The following is a 16,378-nucleotide window of genomic DNA, read 5'->3' as shown; positions in this document are numbered from 1 at the left end:
GACCTTGGCGGATTTACAGCCTGCATAATTGCGTTACGATTTGTTAATTTCTGCGGTAGGCTGTTGATGGCTTTCCTCATTGCTCTGCTCGGCCAATAATCGTAATAGTAATGGCCAAAATGGTAAGCAAGTAGGAGGAGGAGGATTATGGCCACAGCAACATGTTGCCAAGATTTCCCGCCAAATCGAACAGTTGGTTGTGTTTTGGATTCCGGTGCCTGCGCAAAGCGATGTGGCAACATGTGGGTGGAAAAAGCCGGAAAAAGGAAAAGGAGCCCGATGTTGGGTGGCCCGAATGCCCGAGTTTCGTGGCCGGCTGATCATCAGTCAGTCCGCCAGAAAAGTCGGATGAAAAGTGCGGCGGCACATTTAGTTCGCTTTTTGTGCTCGCGCGAGTCGCATCGTTAATGGGCGTGTGCTCCTTGAACTTTTCCCCAATCGTTTGCGAATTCGAATCTGAAAACGGACTTCTAAGCCCATTAAAAAACAGCCATTCAGTTTATTGCGCTGAGTGGCAATAAACAGTGAAAAAACAATCGGCAAACAATAAACAATTAATAAACTTCGACTATTACCAGGCGTAAAACGGTGCGTATACGCAATACGCGAAAGTGAGTGAGTGCAAGTGAAAGTGTGGGCCATTGTTTTGGGCCATTTAAACTGGCATTGACATTGACATTGTCCGCATAGACTGACCATCTCGGGGGCTCCCTTCCTGCCCGCTGCACTGCACCAGGTGAGTTGTAATGAGCTTTGTTTACCTGCTAATCAGATTGTCCTCTCCGCCGGCTTCTGTTTTTTCCGCTCGTTAGCATTTGGCTGAGTTTCACACATCTGCTCGGTTCTGGGTGGGATTAATTCCGAACACATGACCAGAAATCATGGACGAGTTGCAGGCAAACTCACCTAGTTCAGTCAATAAAGGTTTCGAGACTTTGGTGCGCCTGCCATATGTGTTAAATTAGATTCAACCGCTACGAACAAGAGCCTGTCAATTCAACCCATTTTGCGTCCCACTTCACAGTGTCAATTCACGTCAAAAAGTTAAATAAATTTTTAAAATATTCAGCTCACATGTGCTCATGCACATTTTTTCAGGGCAATTTTTCAGATTTATTCTGCAAGAATTGTATTGCATTTAAACGTTGAAAAAGTCTCAAATTAAAGTTTTAAATATTTAATTTAAGCCTTGACAAAATCTTAATAGCAATTTCAGTCGTTTTTCCTTTTCTAGAAATAGTTGTATTAAATCTTATTAAAAATTAACTAGTGTATTTCTGCCAAGATAAGTGCAACTTCCCAGAAATAAAACCCACTTTGTGGTTATTATTTTTCAGCTTTCCTTCATTTAATCTGTTTAAGCTTAAGAAAACTCATTGCTTACATGCTCTTTATAAATTGAAGGCTATACAATTTCTTTATAAATTCCCATTTTGTATTACATTATCCCGGGTCCTTGCCGGAAACAACATCAATCAGCAGTTTCTTGTGCTGCAGGAGCTGTAGTTCAGCTGGACATAAAAAATATAAAGCATTTGCCACATTGTCGCTGCTGTCGTTGTAAATATTGCATGTAAGGGACTTTAGCCGGTCTTAGCCCCTAAGTTACCCATCCATTTTACTTTCGTGGACAACAATGTGTGGCTGGGTTAATTGTAAATTATGCAGAATGCTACCAAAATGACGCAGCTTTAAAGGCTAAGTCCTTGTATAGAAATTTCGCCCATGCATTCCAGCTTTTTTAAAGGTTAAACCCAACTTCATCATCAATTTGTCTCCTTTTTTTTGGGAATTCCTATGGGGGTCTCAGCTTCAATTGTCCTGCGCTTGATTTAAGCTGGTAGATTGCTTTGAGCCAGATTTTTTTAGCCACTTTTCTGGCTCGACACTCTTGGCTCGGTTTATGTGTCGTTTTAATGTCGACGCGTGTTGCCTGGTGCTTAGCAGATTTATTGCCTTCTTTGACACTATGTTATCTGTTTGCCTTGTCTACATGATGCGAATTTTGGCTTATTGATTCAAAGTACACTTACCGATTTGTGGGATTTGCATATGTCCTGGTTGATCGGAAGCAGCTGCCAAAATCAATATTATTGGCGGCAAATAATAAAAAATTCAATATGAGACATCCATGTTTCCATCATTTTTTGCATGTTCGCTTGGATTTTTGACAGCGCTTTTTGGGCTCGAATTTACCACTGACCTCCCCCACTTGTTACTTTTTCCTTTTGAGATTTTTTCAATTTTTACGCCAGGAAAATGAATTTATGTATACCAATCAACAAGATTTTTACTTGTTGTACTTGTGTACCAACAAAATTGAAGGGAATAAAGAAAATTTAATGTGTCAAAAAAATATTTGACTGTACAAAATTGTTTAAGAAATTGCAAGGAACATATAGGAAAAGTGAAGCTAACTTCAATAAATCTTTTTAATTAACCAAAATATTTTGTAAGTTTGAAGTGCGTTTACATCACCATTTTATTTTCTTTTTTCGTTATGAAATACAGTGCCAATGATTTGACAAGGGTCCATGTCATTTTATTTCGTAAATAAACTAGCTTGTGGCAAACTACAAATATTGCAAAAGCTCCAAAATAAACAATTCGTTGTTAAATATTGGTTCGTTTTTTGATATCTCGGTATCAAACGACATTTGCTTTCTAAAGGTTCATGTTCAACATGGCGAGAACACAAAATAAAGTACTAAGTTCCCCATCTGAAATGAACATTTGTTCATTATTTCAGGAGGAACAGAATTTGGTTTGTTCTTGATTGGATTTTAATAATCTTTTTTCTGGCAAAATACATGATTCTCTACTTTACGGCTTGCATTGATCAATTAGCATTTGTTTGCAAACACTGCCACGAGGCAGTCAATTTTTGGAAGTATGTTTTATTATACCCGTTACTCGTAGAGTAAAAGGGTATACTAGATTCGTCGGAAAGTATGTAACAGGCAGAAGGAAGCGTTTCCGACCCCATAAAGTATATATATTCTTGATCAGGATCACTAGCCGAGTCGATCTAGCCATGTCCGTCTGTCCGTCTGTCCGTCTGTCCGGATGAACGCTGAGATCTCGGAAACTATGGGAGCTAGGCTATTGAGATTTGGCGTGCAGATTCCTGAGCTTCCTACGCAGCGCAAGTTTGTTTCAGTAGACTGCCACGCCCACTCTAACGCCCACAAACCGCCCAAAACTGTAGCTCCTACAGTTTTGATGCTAGATAGAAAATTTTAACTGAAATGTAATGTTCTCATCAATACCTATCGATTGACCCAAAAAAAAGTTTGCCACGCCCACTTTAACGCCCACAAACCGCAAAACCCTGTGACGCCCACAATTTTCATGCTAGATAAAAAATTTTAACTGAAATGTATTGGTCTCGTCAATACCTATCGATTGATCCAAAAAAAAATTTGCCACGCCCACTCTAACGCCCATAACGCTTAAATCTGTATACCGCCGGTAGGTGGCGCATTTTAATCTCGCTTTGCTGCTTGCATATCTCCATATAGCTGAGTAACGGGTATCTGATAGTCGAGGTACTCGACTATAGCGTTCTCCCTTGTTTTTCATTTTGATTTAAGCAAATCAGAGCTGAAATTGGAAGTTGTTTTTGTTGATATGTTCAATTTTTGGCCTAACATAAATTGTATTCCTAATTAAAATTTTACCGATAACAAAAGCATTCAATTGTTTCTGGTTTAGTGCAGGTTGAGTAGTAGAATATTTGGGCAGACTTTAAAAACAGCGTAGTAAACAAAATTAAATGGGCAACTGGAATAAATATGCTCAAGCTGCTTATTCTGTAAAAAATATTGTATCTTTTTGGTGACGTTTTTGCTGTGCCTGTTTTGTTTACTAGGACTTGAGTTTTGTTTCAAAGCACTTAAAATGCTGCGAAGAATTTTGCAAACATGTTTAGTAAGATAACCAGAGCAACGATATGACAGCAACAAATTGAATTTGTTTACACTCAAAATACACACAAAAGCACCGGTCCGAAACTTTCAAACAGTTGACTGACTGCAGGGACAAAAAAAAACCAGTGGGTGTTTATAAAATTGTTTTCTGCAGAGGCGGCGGGAGATATTAAGTTTGTGAGCTCATCTCAAACGGCTTTCGGGATAATCCCATAAACAAAACTGCAGGATGCACTGAGACTGAGATTGATGCAAGCCCAGCTCCCAATATTAAAAATTCTTTTCCATCAAGTTTTCTCTTAGAGTTTTGTTTATCTGCCCAAAAGTTTCAAGTCATTCAGCGATTTGTGTACAGACTGACCTTTTCGTTTTCACGAATCCTACGGCATTCCTCCAAAGGCAAGTTGAGATTTAGGGCAGGCGGGCTCAAGTTATATGCAAATGAAATAGAAATAAATACAGTCACAGATTTTTCACATTTTAGGAGCATGCAATAAGTGGGCGAATCAGATCCTTTGTGAATTATTTATGCATGCTGTCGTATGGAAGATATTTATTTATAAGGATAAGGTTCAATGCTTCAGAACCTGTTAATATTATACAAATGTGCTTCACTTTTTTGCGAGAATTTTATGGCGTTCAAAGTGATTCGACGAATTTTATATTATAGTGAGGTGAAGAGTTTATGCATGTGGAAAGTCCAATTTGCTTTGGGGTAATCGCTCTTCAACACTTTTTACCCAGAAAAAAAAAACCTTGGTCCACGCATGGAGTGCCATACCAAAGGATAATAAAATGTAATCAGAAATAAATTCACCAAATTTAGCATTTTATGTGAGTTTTGCGTTGCAAAGAGTAGTGAAATGGAAAGAGACGTCAGCCTTTTAGTGGCCCCTGTTTTAATTTCTAGATTTTGAATTGGTTCCCAGAAGAATGCATTGGCCTTTGACATTGCCTTGAGAATTATTCCAGCTGTTGTGGGGGACAGGCATTCTATAGAAATGTTCCTCATTATGTAAGACAACTGAGCCGAAGGAATGGATTCACAAACAGCCTTTGTCCTTATTTAACGTGAAAATGCACGAAGAGAAAAACCCTGCTGAAAAAATAAAATGATTTAAATCATTATTTAAATGGTTCTAGAAAAATGTTTAAGTACTATACAAAAATATTCCTTGTTTAAGAAAGGCTAATGACATTTCAATTTACTCTCATGGGAATGTTATTTTTCTTTTTTACAAAAAGTAAAAGTAGAGAAGAGTGGGGTTCAATTCCCAGAGCTGCGACAATTGTTGACATTTTTTAGTGGTTGTCCAACCGACGGCTAGTGTCATTAGTTGGTTAGAAGCGTATTTTTTGTTTACCTTTTAAGTCATTTGGGAACCGAACCACTAAAAACACTAGAGAATTTCGTCTAAAAAGGTTAGTCAGTGAACGATTTGCTTTAGAAAAACAAAGAGAATATTTATTGGCTTTCAATTGGGTGCGGGTTTTGTAGTTTGGCATACCGAAATGCTCAACCGCAACAAACGAGTTTTTCAAATGTTTTCCACCGAACTGTCCCGAAAACAGACGGAAAATGGGTGAAAACGTCGACTAACCACCTGTATTTTGATAAATTTTAGAGTGGTAGTGAAAGGTAAATTATTTGGCTAGAGGATGCTTGTCTTAAAGTGAATAATGACCCCCTGGGCAACTGGAATGTGTTAGATGTATTTTTGGCTCGTCAGATCCCTTTGACCTTTGCCCAAAAAGCAACAACTCCTGGGCTCTTTTCGTATGTTAAATCCTTAGTTGCTATCCCCGGGAAACCTCAACTCGAACAAGTGGGGTAACTAACTGATGAAAATATGCAAATCAGTGGACACAAAGTGTGAACTCAACCATGGATTACACAGTCCGGGTCTTGTCATTCATTGTTGTGAATATTTTCGTTTTCACTTTGTAATAAAACTTATTTTAATTTGGGTTGTCCCAGGCTAAACCCTTTTCAGCTGTCCCTTTGGTTATTTGAGATATTATGGATACGTTATTGTTTGTTTGAACTATTATTTACCTTCTAATAATAATTTAGTTGCTGAGTCACTCGAGAGGTTTTCCTTACACATTTTCTATTTGCCACTTATGACGGAACATATGTAAGTTCTTTGTGTTAAGGTCATAACTCTATCTTATCAAGAGTGACAACAGAGCTAATGGAGCTGCAATATAAAAGCAGAAATTGCATTGAGGGGGTCTCATTGCAAAAATATAGGAAAATGAAGTTGCAACAAGTACGGATGATTTACAAAGGTGAGAACACGCTCCAAAAATAGATTCTCAAGGAAACTAATGGATTTTTTCCTGGCTTAGGTTATTGTATGTTGGCATTTATTTGTCTGATACATCCATCTATAAGCTCTGTCATTAAGGACTCTGTAAAATGTACAGAGGGTTTTGTAGCTGTTGATGCCGACGATTGTGCCAGCTATTTTCAGTGTCTCGATGATGAAACTGTGCACTTTAATTGTCCCAATGGGAGTTATTTTGAAAAAAATAATGAGATATGCGTGGTGGACGAGCTTGGTGTCTGCCCTACATCTCGAAGAAAATGTTTCAATGGAGATCTTTTTGAGGATTCTAAGGATTGTGTGACATATTTTAGATGCCTTCATGGAAACCTGGTGAGGGAAAGGTGCCCTGATGGAAGTTTCTTTAACGGAATATCAAAAAGTTGCCGTATGGATCATAGAGGGTCCTGCAAATCTCAGAGGGAAATATGTGTGGAGGGAGAACTACAAGCGGATTCGGACGATTGTGCAGGATATCTGAATTGCATCGGTGGAGTCGTTGTAAAGGAAAAGTGCCCCGGTGGTAGCTACTTTGAACCCATTTTTAAACTCTGCCAGCTGGATGAGAATGGTGTTTGTTCATCTCCATCAAGTGAGTGCAACGAAGGTGAAGTGCAGGTGGACCCCAGTAACTGCGCTGGTTATCTCAACTGTCAGAATGGAAAACTTGAAACTAAAAGCTGTCCCAGTGGCAGTTACTTTGAACCCACCTACAAAGTCTGCACCGTTGATTTAAATGGAGTGTGTGTTGAGCCTCCAGCTAAATGCACTGAAGGGCAGCTTAATTTAGATCCCAATAATTGTGCAGGATATCTTAAGTGCATAGATGGAGAGTTCGTGGAGGAGCAGTGTTCTAGTGGATCCTTCTACGATCCAAAGTTGGCAACCTGTTTAGTGGACAGTGAGGGTGTTTGTGTCACTAAGATCAAACATTGTATTGAAGGAGTTCGGGAAGAAGATCCTCACAACTGTGCTGGATACACTCAATGCATTCAAGGTAAAACCGAAAATCTCAAATGTGCTTTTGGAAGTTATTTCAACGAGACTCAGGGAGAATGCATGCTTGATTTGGTAGGAGTTTGTGTAAAGTCAGATGACGAAGTTGACATTGTCGAAGTAGAACCTCCATATTCGAAAAGTACTGTTGCTGACCGCGACCGAGAAAGTACTACTGATGATGAATCTACGGAAACCACTGTTGCCAATTTGATTCGATATGCGGAAAGACTTGTAGTTGACTTGAGTTTCGACATGGAGGATGTACAACCTCAGTATACGGAAAGTACCACTGACATCGAGCAGCAAACTGATAGTACTACTCCTGATCAAGGAACGGAAACTACAACTGCCAATTTTCTTCGATATACGGAGAGTGCTGCAACTGACTTGCCTGGCTATACAGAGGGTCCTGAGTATGCAGAAAGAACTTCAACCGACTTGTCTGGTTATACAGAGGGTCCTGAACATGACGAAAGAACTTCAACCAACTTGCCTGGTTATACAGAGAGTCCTGAACATGACGAAAGAACTTATACAGAGGGTCCTGAATACGCAAAAAAAAATATTGCGGAAATTCATAGTGCCAATTTGCTTCAATATACGGAAAGTACTACATCCGATTGGCCCCTGATAACGGAGAGTAGTCTTGCTGATTTGCTTGAATATCAATTTACAGAGAGTACTGTTTCCGATTGGCAAACTACTGATTCTGCTTTGCAGTCATCCACTTCCAATGAGATCAACAATCCTGCTGATTTACTTGAATATCAATATACAGAGAGTACTGTTTCCGATTGGCAAACTACTGATTCTGCTTTGCAGTCATCCACTTCCAATGAGATCAGCAGTCCTGCTGAATTGCTTGAATATCAATATACAACGAGTACTGTTTCCAGTTGGCAAACTACTAATTCTGCTTTGCAGACATCCACTTCCAATGAGATCAGCAATTCAATAGGAAATACAAGTACTACTATCCCTGATAATACATTTTGTATTGAATATTCTCTCGAAGAAGATCCCGAAGATTGTGCTGGATACAGACAATGCATTCGAGGTGAGATTAAGAAAGTGAAATGTGACCAGGGCAAATACTTTAATATTACACAAGGAGATTGCCTTATTGACGTGAATAAAGTATGTGACCAGTTAAAGAAGGAAGATCAGGATCAATTTGCGAAGATTAATGTTACTGATTCCCCAACTACTATATCCGTTCTGGAGACTACCACTCCCTATGACCCATTTGCAAAATGCACAGAAGGAAGGCTTAAAATGGATCCCAACAACTGTGCAGGATACCTTAATTGCTCAGATGGAGAACTGAAGGCGGAAAACTGTCCCAGTGGCTTCTACTTTGATCCCAAATTGAAAATATGTTCGGTGGATATTAGGGCTACCTGTATCACCAACATTAAGTTTTGCGTCGAAGGAGTTCGTGAAGAGGATCCCAATAATTGCGCTGGATACAGACAATGCACTCAAGGTGTGGTCGTAAATCTTAAATGTCCCAATGGAAAATACTTTAATGTGGCCGAAAGAGGTTGCCTTGCTGATGAGCATAAAGTTTGCGTGAAGACTGGGGAGGACTATTACCCGGAAGAAGTTCTACTTGACGATTCTGCTCCGCCGATGTTCTTACCAGAGCCAACCTGCAGTACCTACAAAAATGGAGTGTGTGCTGATCCACTTGAGAAATGCTTCGAAGGACAGCTGAAACTAGATCCAAATAACTGCGCAGGGTATCTAATATGCAAATATGGACAACTAGTGCAGGAACTATGCCCCTATGGCTCCTACTTCGATCTCTCAACAAAGTCCTGTTTGGTGGATAGGAGGGGTATTTGTGTCACGAATATCGAAATTTGTGAAGAAGGAGCTCGCGAAGAAGACCCCCAGGACTGCGCTGGATACAGACAATGCATTCAAGGAGATGTCGAAAATCTTAAATGTCCCCCTGGTAACTACTTTAATGTGCCCCAAAGAGAATGCCTTGTTGATGTAGATAAAGTCTGTCAGCAGACAGAATAGAAATTTACAATCTAGCAATATGTTCTCTACCCGATAAGACGAAAATCACAAAATCCGAAAACAAAACTCTACCAAAATACCAATGACTCGGAGCCTGAGAAATACAGTGGATATCTCTCATCAGGCAGACACTTTAACGCCTTGAATATAACCTATATATAGACGATTGAATTCGCATGAATAATAAATAACCTCATACGATACGTTTCAAGTTAATAATTCACCGTAATTGGGAAGTAGGCATTTGGTAGCTGGGACTTTTCGGAAAGTTTTTTATTGCCTCCATCGAAAGCAGCAGTGACAGGCGTTAATGTGATAAGCGAACTTGTGTACTAGCCAACACGTTCTCTGTCTCAATAATTATCAACTGGTCGAACTGATAAACCTGAAAAATAACAAGGAATTTGGGATCGCTGTTACTATTCAATGTGAATCATTCCAGAAGCTAGGTCAATTCCCCTTGATAAAATATAGAAGAAACAACTCTCATTTTATTGGTGTTAAGCTTATAATGGTATGCAATATTGTTTTGATTATATTGCCATTATTTTCGTCCGCTGATGGACGGGAATTTAGTGATTTTCGATTTTTACGTTCACCAAAAAGACGTTAAAGATGAAAATGTTCTTTGTGCCCGGAGGGGGCTTAGGTGGGTTAGTTGGTGGAACTTCCGGAGCCCAGGTTGTGTTGGGAACTTCGGGCGGCCCCTCAGTTGTTGAAGGGCGCTCGATGGGCAAAGAAGTTGTTGAGGAAACTTCTGGAGGTGTGGGTCTAGGGGTTGTCGTAGGAACTACTGGAGCGCCAGTTGTGGATACCTCCTCAGGCTCTTCGGTCGTCGTTTCTTCATCTACTGGATCAGCGGTAGTCGACACATCTGGTGCTATTGTTGTTGAGGCCTCCTCGGGTTTTTTTGTAGTTGTAGGGAGCTCGGGTGCTTCGGTTGTCGAAACTTCTGGAGCATCAGTAGTAGTCTCTTCTGGATCCTCGGTTGTAGTGGGATCTTCAGGTTTCTTGGTTGTCGTAGAGTCCTCTTCGGGCTCTTCAGTTGTAGATTCCTCTGGAGCAGTGGTCGACTCTTCCGGCTCGTCTGTCGTATCGGGATCTTCAGGTTTCCTGGTTGTTGTAGAGTCCTTCTCGGGCTCTTCGGTTGTGGACTCCTCTGGAGCAGCGGTCGATTCTTCTGGTTCGTCGGTTGTTATGGGATCTTCAGGTTTTTTGGTTGTTGTAGAGTCCTCCTCGGGCTCTTCGGTTGTGGACTCTTCTGGAACAGTGGTCGACTCTTCTGGCTCGTCGGTCGTAGTGGGATCTTCAGGTATTTTGGTTGTTGTAGAGTCCTCCTCGGGCTCTTCGGTTGTGGACTCCTCTGGAGCAGCTGTCGACTCTTCTGGCTCGTCGGTCGTAGTGGGATCTTCAGGTTTTTTGGTTGTTGTAGAGTCCTCCTCGGGCTCTTCGGTTGTGGACTCCTCTGGAGCAGTGGTCGACTCTTCCGGCTCGTCTGTCGTATCGGGATCTTCAGGTTTCCTGGTTGTTGTAGAGTCCTCCTCGGGCTCTTCGGTTGTGGACTCCTCTGGAGCAGCTGTCGACTCTTCTGGCTCGTTGGTCGTAGTGGGATCTTCAGGTTTTTTGGTTGTTGTAGAGTCCTCCTCGGGCTCTTCGGTTGTGGACTCCTCTGGAGCAGCGGTCGACTCTTCTGGTTCGTCAGTTGTAGTGGGATCTTCAGGTTTTTTGGTTGTTGTAGAGTCCTCCTCGGGCTCTTCGGTTGTGGACTCCTCTGGAGCAGCGGTCGTCTCTTCTGGTTCGTCGGTTGTTGTGGGATCTTCAGGTTTTTTGGTTGTTGTAGAGTCCTCCTCGGGCTCTTCGGTTGTGGACTCTTCTGGAACAGTGGTCGACTCTTCTGGCTCGTCGGTCGTAGTGGGATCTTCAGGTTTTTTGGTGGTTGTAGAGTCCTCCTCGGGCTCTTCGGTTGTGGTCTCCTCTGGAGCAGCGGTAGTCTCTTCTGGCCCGTCGGTCGTAGTCGGATCTTCAGGTTTTGTTGTTGTTGTAGAGTCCTCCTCGGGCTCTTCGGTTGTGGACTCCTCAGGAGCAGCGGTCGACTCTTCTGGCTCGTCGGTCGTAGTCGGATCTTCAGGTTTCTTGGTTGTTGTAGAGTCCTCCTCGGGCTCTTCGGTTGTGGACTCCTCTGGGGCAGCGGTCGACTCTTCTGGCTCGTCGGTCGTAGTCGGATCTTCAGGTTTTGTTGTTGTTGTAGAGTCCTCCTCGGGCTCTTCGGTTGTGGACTCCTCAGGAGCAGCGGTCGACTCTTCTGGCTCGTCGGTCGTAGTCGGATCTTCAGGTTTCTTGGTTGTTGTAGAGTCCTCCTCGGGCTCTTCGGTTGTGGACTCCTCTGGAGCAGCGGTCGACTCTTCTGGCTCGTCGGTCGTAGTCGGATCTTCAGGTTTTGTTGTTGTTGTAGAGTCTTCCTCGGGCTCTTCGGTTGTGGACTCCTCTGGAGCAGCTGTCGACTCTTCTGGCTTGTCGGTCGTAGTGGGATCTTCAGGTTTTGTTGTTGTTGTAGAGTCCTCCTCGGGCTCTTCGGTTGTGGACTCCTCTGGAGCAGCGGTCGACTCTTCTGGCTCGTCGGTCGTAGTCGGATCTTCAGGTTTTGTTGTTGTTGTAGAGTCTTCCTCGGGCTCTTCGGTTGTGGACTCCTCTGGAGCAGCTGTCGACTCTTCTGGCTTGTCGGTCGTAGTGGGATCTTCAGGTTTTGTTGTTGTTGTAGAGTCCTCCTCGGGCTCTTTGGTTGTGGACTCCTCTGGAGCAGCGGTCGACTCTTCTGGCTCGTCGGTTGTAGTGGGATCTTCAGGATTTTTGGTTGTTGTAGAGTCCTCCTCGGGCTCTTCGGTTGTGGACTCCTCTGGAGCAGCTGTCGACTCTTCTGGCTTGTCGGTCGTAGTGGGATCTTCAGGTTTTGTTGTTGTTGTAGAGTCCTCCTCGGGCTCTTCGGTTGTGGACTCCTCTGGAGCAGCGGTCGACTCTTCTGGTTCGTCGGTTGTAGTGGGTTCTTCTGGTTTTTTGGTTGTTGTAGAGTCCTCTTCGGGCTCTTCGGTTGTGTACTCCTCTGGAGTAGCGGTCGACTCTTCCGGCTCGTCGGTCGTAGTGGGATCTTCAAGTTTCTTGGTTGTTGTAGATTCCTCCTCGGGCTCTTCGGTTGTCGATTCCTCTGGAGCAGCAGTCGACTCTTTTGGCTCCTCGGTCGTAGTGGGATCTTCAGGTTTTTTGGTTGTAGTAGAGTCCTGCTCTTGCTCTTCGGTTGTCGATTCCTCTGGAGCAGCAGTTGTCTCTGCCGGTTCCTCGGTTGTAGTGGGATCTTCAGGTTTTTTGGATGTTGTAGAGTCCTCCTCGGGCTCTTCGGTTGTGGACTCCACTGGAGCAGCGGTCGACTCTTCTGGTTCCTCGGTTGTAGTGGAGGATTCTTCAGGTTTTTTGGTAGTTGAAGAAGATTCTTCGGGCTCCTCGGTTGTCGTTTCTGGTTCTTCGGCTGTAGTAGAGGTCTCTTCGGGTTTCTTGGTTGTTGTTGAAACCACTGTGGTAGTCACAGGAGGCGCTGACGTTCCGCCACCATTGTTAATTTCTCCAACTCCGTACGGAGATTCTTTGTTTACCGGAACATAGAAGATACCCTCAGCTACTAATGTGTTTATTATAGCACCCATCAAGATAGAACTGTATTGATCGCCACAGGCGTTCTTATTGGCATCCTGGTAGGACTCGCACTTCTTCGAAGGGAAGTTGTTCCACAGCAGTGCCTCTACGTAGTACAGCACAGCTTTGGTGTGCGAGCAACTGCCAGTTAGATCGATTCCACAACCTGGCTGGATCCTACCTCCGTTCATGTAGAAGGCAGCCTTTCCGATTGGCTCGGAGAAGCCCAAGAGGGCGCCGTTGGTCTGGATGGACTCCACATACACGGCATCATCGCTGTGCAGTCGTTTTTCAGTATTGGAGTAACTGATGAAGGGAGAGGCCGGGTCCAAGCCCACTACCTTGCCCACCTTTCCGGTGGTCACCTGCTTGCCCGTTTGTCCAGCCACATGGGCACCCAAACTGAAGCCAACTACTTCCAGAGTGTCCAGACGGATGCCGTATTCCTGCACCAGAAAATCCACAAGTGCTGCGATTTTCTTGCCAGCTCCTGGGCATGCGGCCACTGAGGTGGCGTACTCCAAGGAACGTCCACGGGACCAGTCCACTGCAATCATATTGTGGTCACCGTACTGGAACCAGGCGTCGGCTATCCTGGTGTTCACACCATCTTTGTAGTTTGAGTTCCAGCCGTGAATTGTAATTCTGCAGAAACATTAGTTAGTATAGTATGTATAGATATATATATTTTTTTAAAAACACTCACATAGTTGGATTTTCGGGATTAAAAAATGAGGCATCGATAGAATCCTTAGTGGCCTTAATCTCAAGTCCAGTGCTGGGATTCTGGAGTGTGTAGAGGTAAAACTTGACCGTGTTGGTGGACCAACGACCTTCCAACGCCTCCTGAGCCTCGTAATACTCTAATTGACGCTCTCCCTCCGTTTTGCCAATCCATCTTAGGCCGCCCTCCTTTTGAGGGACAAACCATCCGTTGACACCATGAACTCGAACCGAAACTTGGTCAACGGGCCAGGCGCTGGCTGTAAACGATTTATAGTCACGGAATTTTTTTTATAAAAAGTGCTAAGTCTTTACCTGCTATCACGCAGCTCAGCACAAGGAAGCACAATCTCATCGTTGAAGAAAATTTCTTGAATGGTCTAATGGCTAGACCAGGTACTACTATTTATACCTTTTGTCTGCATATTGGAAGTTAAAATCTGCGCAACAACAGCGAAGTGATTAGATCCCTTCTAATCAGTGCGATTCAAATCCCCCGGAAAAAGTGACGTTATAAACACTTAACAGAATTCTAGGAAACTTAACAAAACTTTGGGTTTCACAGTTTTAATAGATTAGAGATAAAAGAATATAAGATTAGCTAATGAGTTAATGATTTAAATAAAAACAACTGCGTCATGAATATAACAATAGTTTAAATTTGAGAAGTAACTATTTGAAAAACCTCGATAAATTCGTTATTAGAAATTCAATAAGAAATAAGAAATAAGAAATTGATTCCTGAAAGTCATTTAAAGGCTTTGTGTACCCAATAAAAATAAAGCTATATAGTTGTAAGGTAGGTGTCATACAGCCATAGCCCAAACTTGCGATCCACGACAGTAACCCCGAGTATCAGTAGAATAAAGCTCAATAGAAATTGCTTTCGCTCACAGAGCTTTCATTCAATTTATTTGACTACAGATTGGACTTAGTTGCCCATGCCGTAGGGAGCATCGCTACGGACGGGAACGTAGTAATCTCCGGATACCATGTAGGCATTGGTGGTGGCACCCATGCGGACGGTGCTGTAGGAGCTACCACAGGACTTGGACACAGCCTCCTCGTAGTCACCGCAACGCATGGTGGGGAAGTTGTTCTCCGTCACGGACTCGGCGTAGTAGATCACCGATCGGCTGTGGGCACAGGATCCGGTCAGATCAATACCGCATCCGGGCTGGCTCTTTCCTCCATTGGGGTAGAAAGCTCCCTTGCCGATGGGCCTCAGGAATCCCAGGGCTCCTCCGTCCGTCTGGATGGACTCCACATAGTAGGCATCGGTGGAGCTGAGACGCTTGTTGGGGGAATCGTAGCTGAAGAGGGGCAGGGCGGGGTCCAGACCGATGATGGTGTGCACCTGGCCGTTCTTCACGTTCTTGCCCGCATAACCAGAGACATGGGCGCCCAAGCTGTGGCCAATTATCATGGTGTTGTCCAGGTTCAGACCGTGGTTGGTGCGCATGAAGTTGATCAGGTTGGCCACCTGCTCACCCACTCCGGGAACAGCCAGCACAGAGGAGGCGTAGTCGTAGGAACGAGCACGTGACCAGTCTACGGCAATCATGTTCATATCACCGTGGGTGAACCAGGCATCGCGGACTCCATAGTTGATGAAATCATCCTTGCCGGAGGACCAACCGTGGATGGTGAAGCGGGTGGGGTGGTCAGGATTAAAGTGGGAGCCTGAGATCGATGCCTTAGTAGCCTTGATCTCCTGAGGAGAATCGCGGTTGTTGTTGGTGTACAGGTAGAAAGTCACGGGGTTCAGGAGGCTGCGACCCTCCATGCGGTTCTTGGTCTCCAAGTAGGCCTCGGCGAACTCGCGGTCCATCCACTCCATGCTTCCATCGGCCTGGGGCACATACCATCCGTTCTCACCATTCTCACGAACCTCAACGGCATTAGCTGGAAGTATACCGAGTTCAGTTATATATGGTCTAAGATTGGACCATTCTGGACCTTACCCGCCAGGACACAGAAGGCCAGAGCCAAGAACAGTTTCATGATTGCTGCAAAGTCAACTTCAACTAATAACTGTGGGTGGCGTGGGGGTTCTTTATATGGAAGGTGGGTCCCATCGTCCGATCAAAACGCAGACATATCAAAGCTTGCCACTCGAGATAGGCTACTGAATTGGCCACTCGGACCATTCGTTACCCTCGATAAGGTGGTGGATGCGGCCACATGTGTTTCGGCAATCTGGTCTAAGCAGAATGTCCATCTTGAATTTAATTTGATTGAATTGATTTCTTTCGGGCCTCTTGGCCCTTTTGAGTGTTTCACGTTTCTGATAGGCAACAGTTTCAGCAGTAGCTGACGTATTATCCAATCAGCGCTATTATCATCTGCATGTGCCTAGATAGACTATCAACTCGTCAAAATTAAAAAGTTATTTATGTCAAAAAATTTCTCTGGGTATTCAGAAAAGATTTAAATCTTTAGTCTTTTAATAAAATGGCCTCATTAAAATTGGTTTATTATTAAAAGTGAGCTTCAAAATTTGAAGTTCAAATACCTGTCAACTGTAATCAACAAATGTTCGCTGTCATAACAACAAAGCTGGTGACAAATATGAATACACCATTAATCGCTTAAGCTTTTTGCGATTAGCTTATGAAATAAATAAATTGTTTATCAATAAAATTTTTCATGTCACTATTGGTCAGGTGTTTGAATGTTATGTTG

At 43.4% G+C, this 16,378-nt stretch overlaps 4 protein-coding genes across 5 annotated transcripts in view; 2 read left to right on the top strand and 2 right to left on the bottom strand.

The window, feature by feature from the left end:
* The first annotated feature begins 362 nt into the window (after window positions 1-362).
* Window positions 363-16,378, top strand: part of RYa-R (RYamide receptor) — a 69,778-nt gene continuing 53,762 nt past the window's right edge. The window contains exon 1 of one of the 2 annotated variants that reach the window (XM_036819712.3): window positions 363-736. The gene's annotated coding sequence lies outside the window, so the exon portion shown is untranslated. The remainder of the gene's footprint in view (window positions 737-16,378) is intronic. The other variant, XM_036819713.3, reaches the window with a different exon arrangement.
* On the top strand, window positions 6,149-9,492 carry LOC118878120 (uncharacterized). The gene is made up of 2 exons (XM_036819573.3): window positions 6,149-6,221; window positions 6,282-9,492. The coding sequence occupies exons 1-2, from the start codon at window positions 6,188-6,190 to the stop codon at window positions 9,287-9,289; spliced, it is 3,042 nt and encodes a 1,013-aa protein (XP_036675468.3). The 5' UTR covers window positions 6,149-6,187; the 3' UTR covers window positions 9,290-9,492.
* Window positions 9,779-14,159, bottom strand: LOC108016158 (proteoglycan 4). Its single transcript, XM_070995932.1, has 4 exons — window positions 14,009-14,159; window positions 13,677-13,953; window positions 12,499-13,615; window positions 9,779-10,854 (listed from the first exon to the last, which is right to left on the bottom strand). Exons 1-4 carry the CDS (start codon window positions 14,046-14,048, stop codon window positions 9,862-9,864), a joined length of 2,427 nt encoding a protein of 808 aa, XP_070852033.1. The 5' UTR covers window positions 14,049-14,159; the 3' UTR covers window positions 9,779-9,861.
* Window positions 14,574-15,806, bottom strand: LOC108016141 (phospholipase A1). Its single transcript, XM_017082756.4, has 2 exons — window positions 15,658-15,806; window positions 14,574-15,598 (listed from the first exon to the last, which is right to left on the bottom strand). The coding sequence occupies exons 1-2, from the start codon at window positions 15,695-15,697 to the stop codon at window positions 14,625-14,627; spliced, it is 1,014 nt and encodes a 337-aa protein (XP_016938245.3). The 5' UTR covers window positions 15,698-15,806; the 3' UTR covers window positions 14,574-14,624.

This window comes from Drosophila suzukii, chromosome 3 (genome assembly GCF_043229965.1).
Source record: "Drosophila suzukii chromosome 3, CBGP_Dsuzu_IsoJpt1.0, whole genome shotgun sequence".
Taxonomy (NCBI): domain Eukaryota; kingdom Metazoa; phylum Arthropoda; class Insecta; order Diptera; family Drosophilidae; genus Drosophila; species Drosophila suzukii.
Note: the sequence above shows the minus strand (reverse complement) of the source record. Positions and strands in the feature narration are given on the sequence as shown.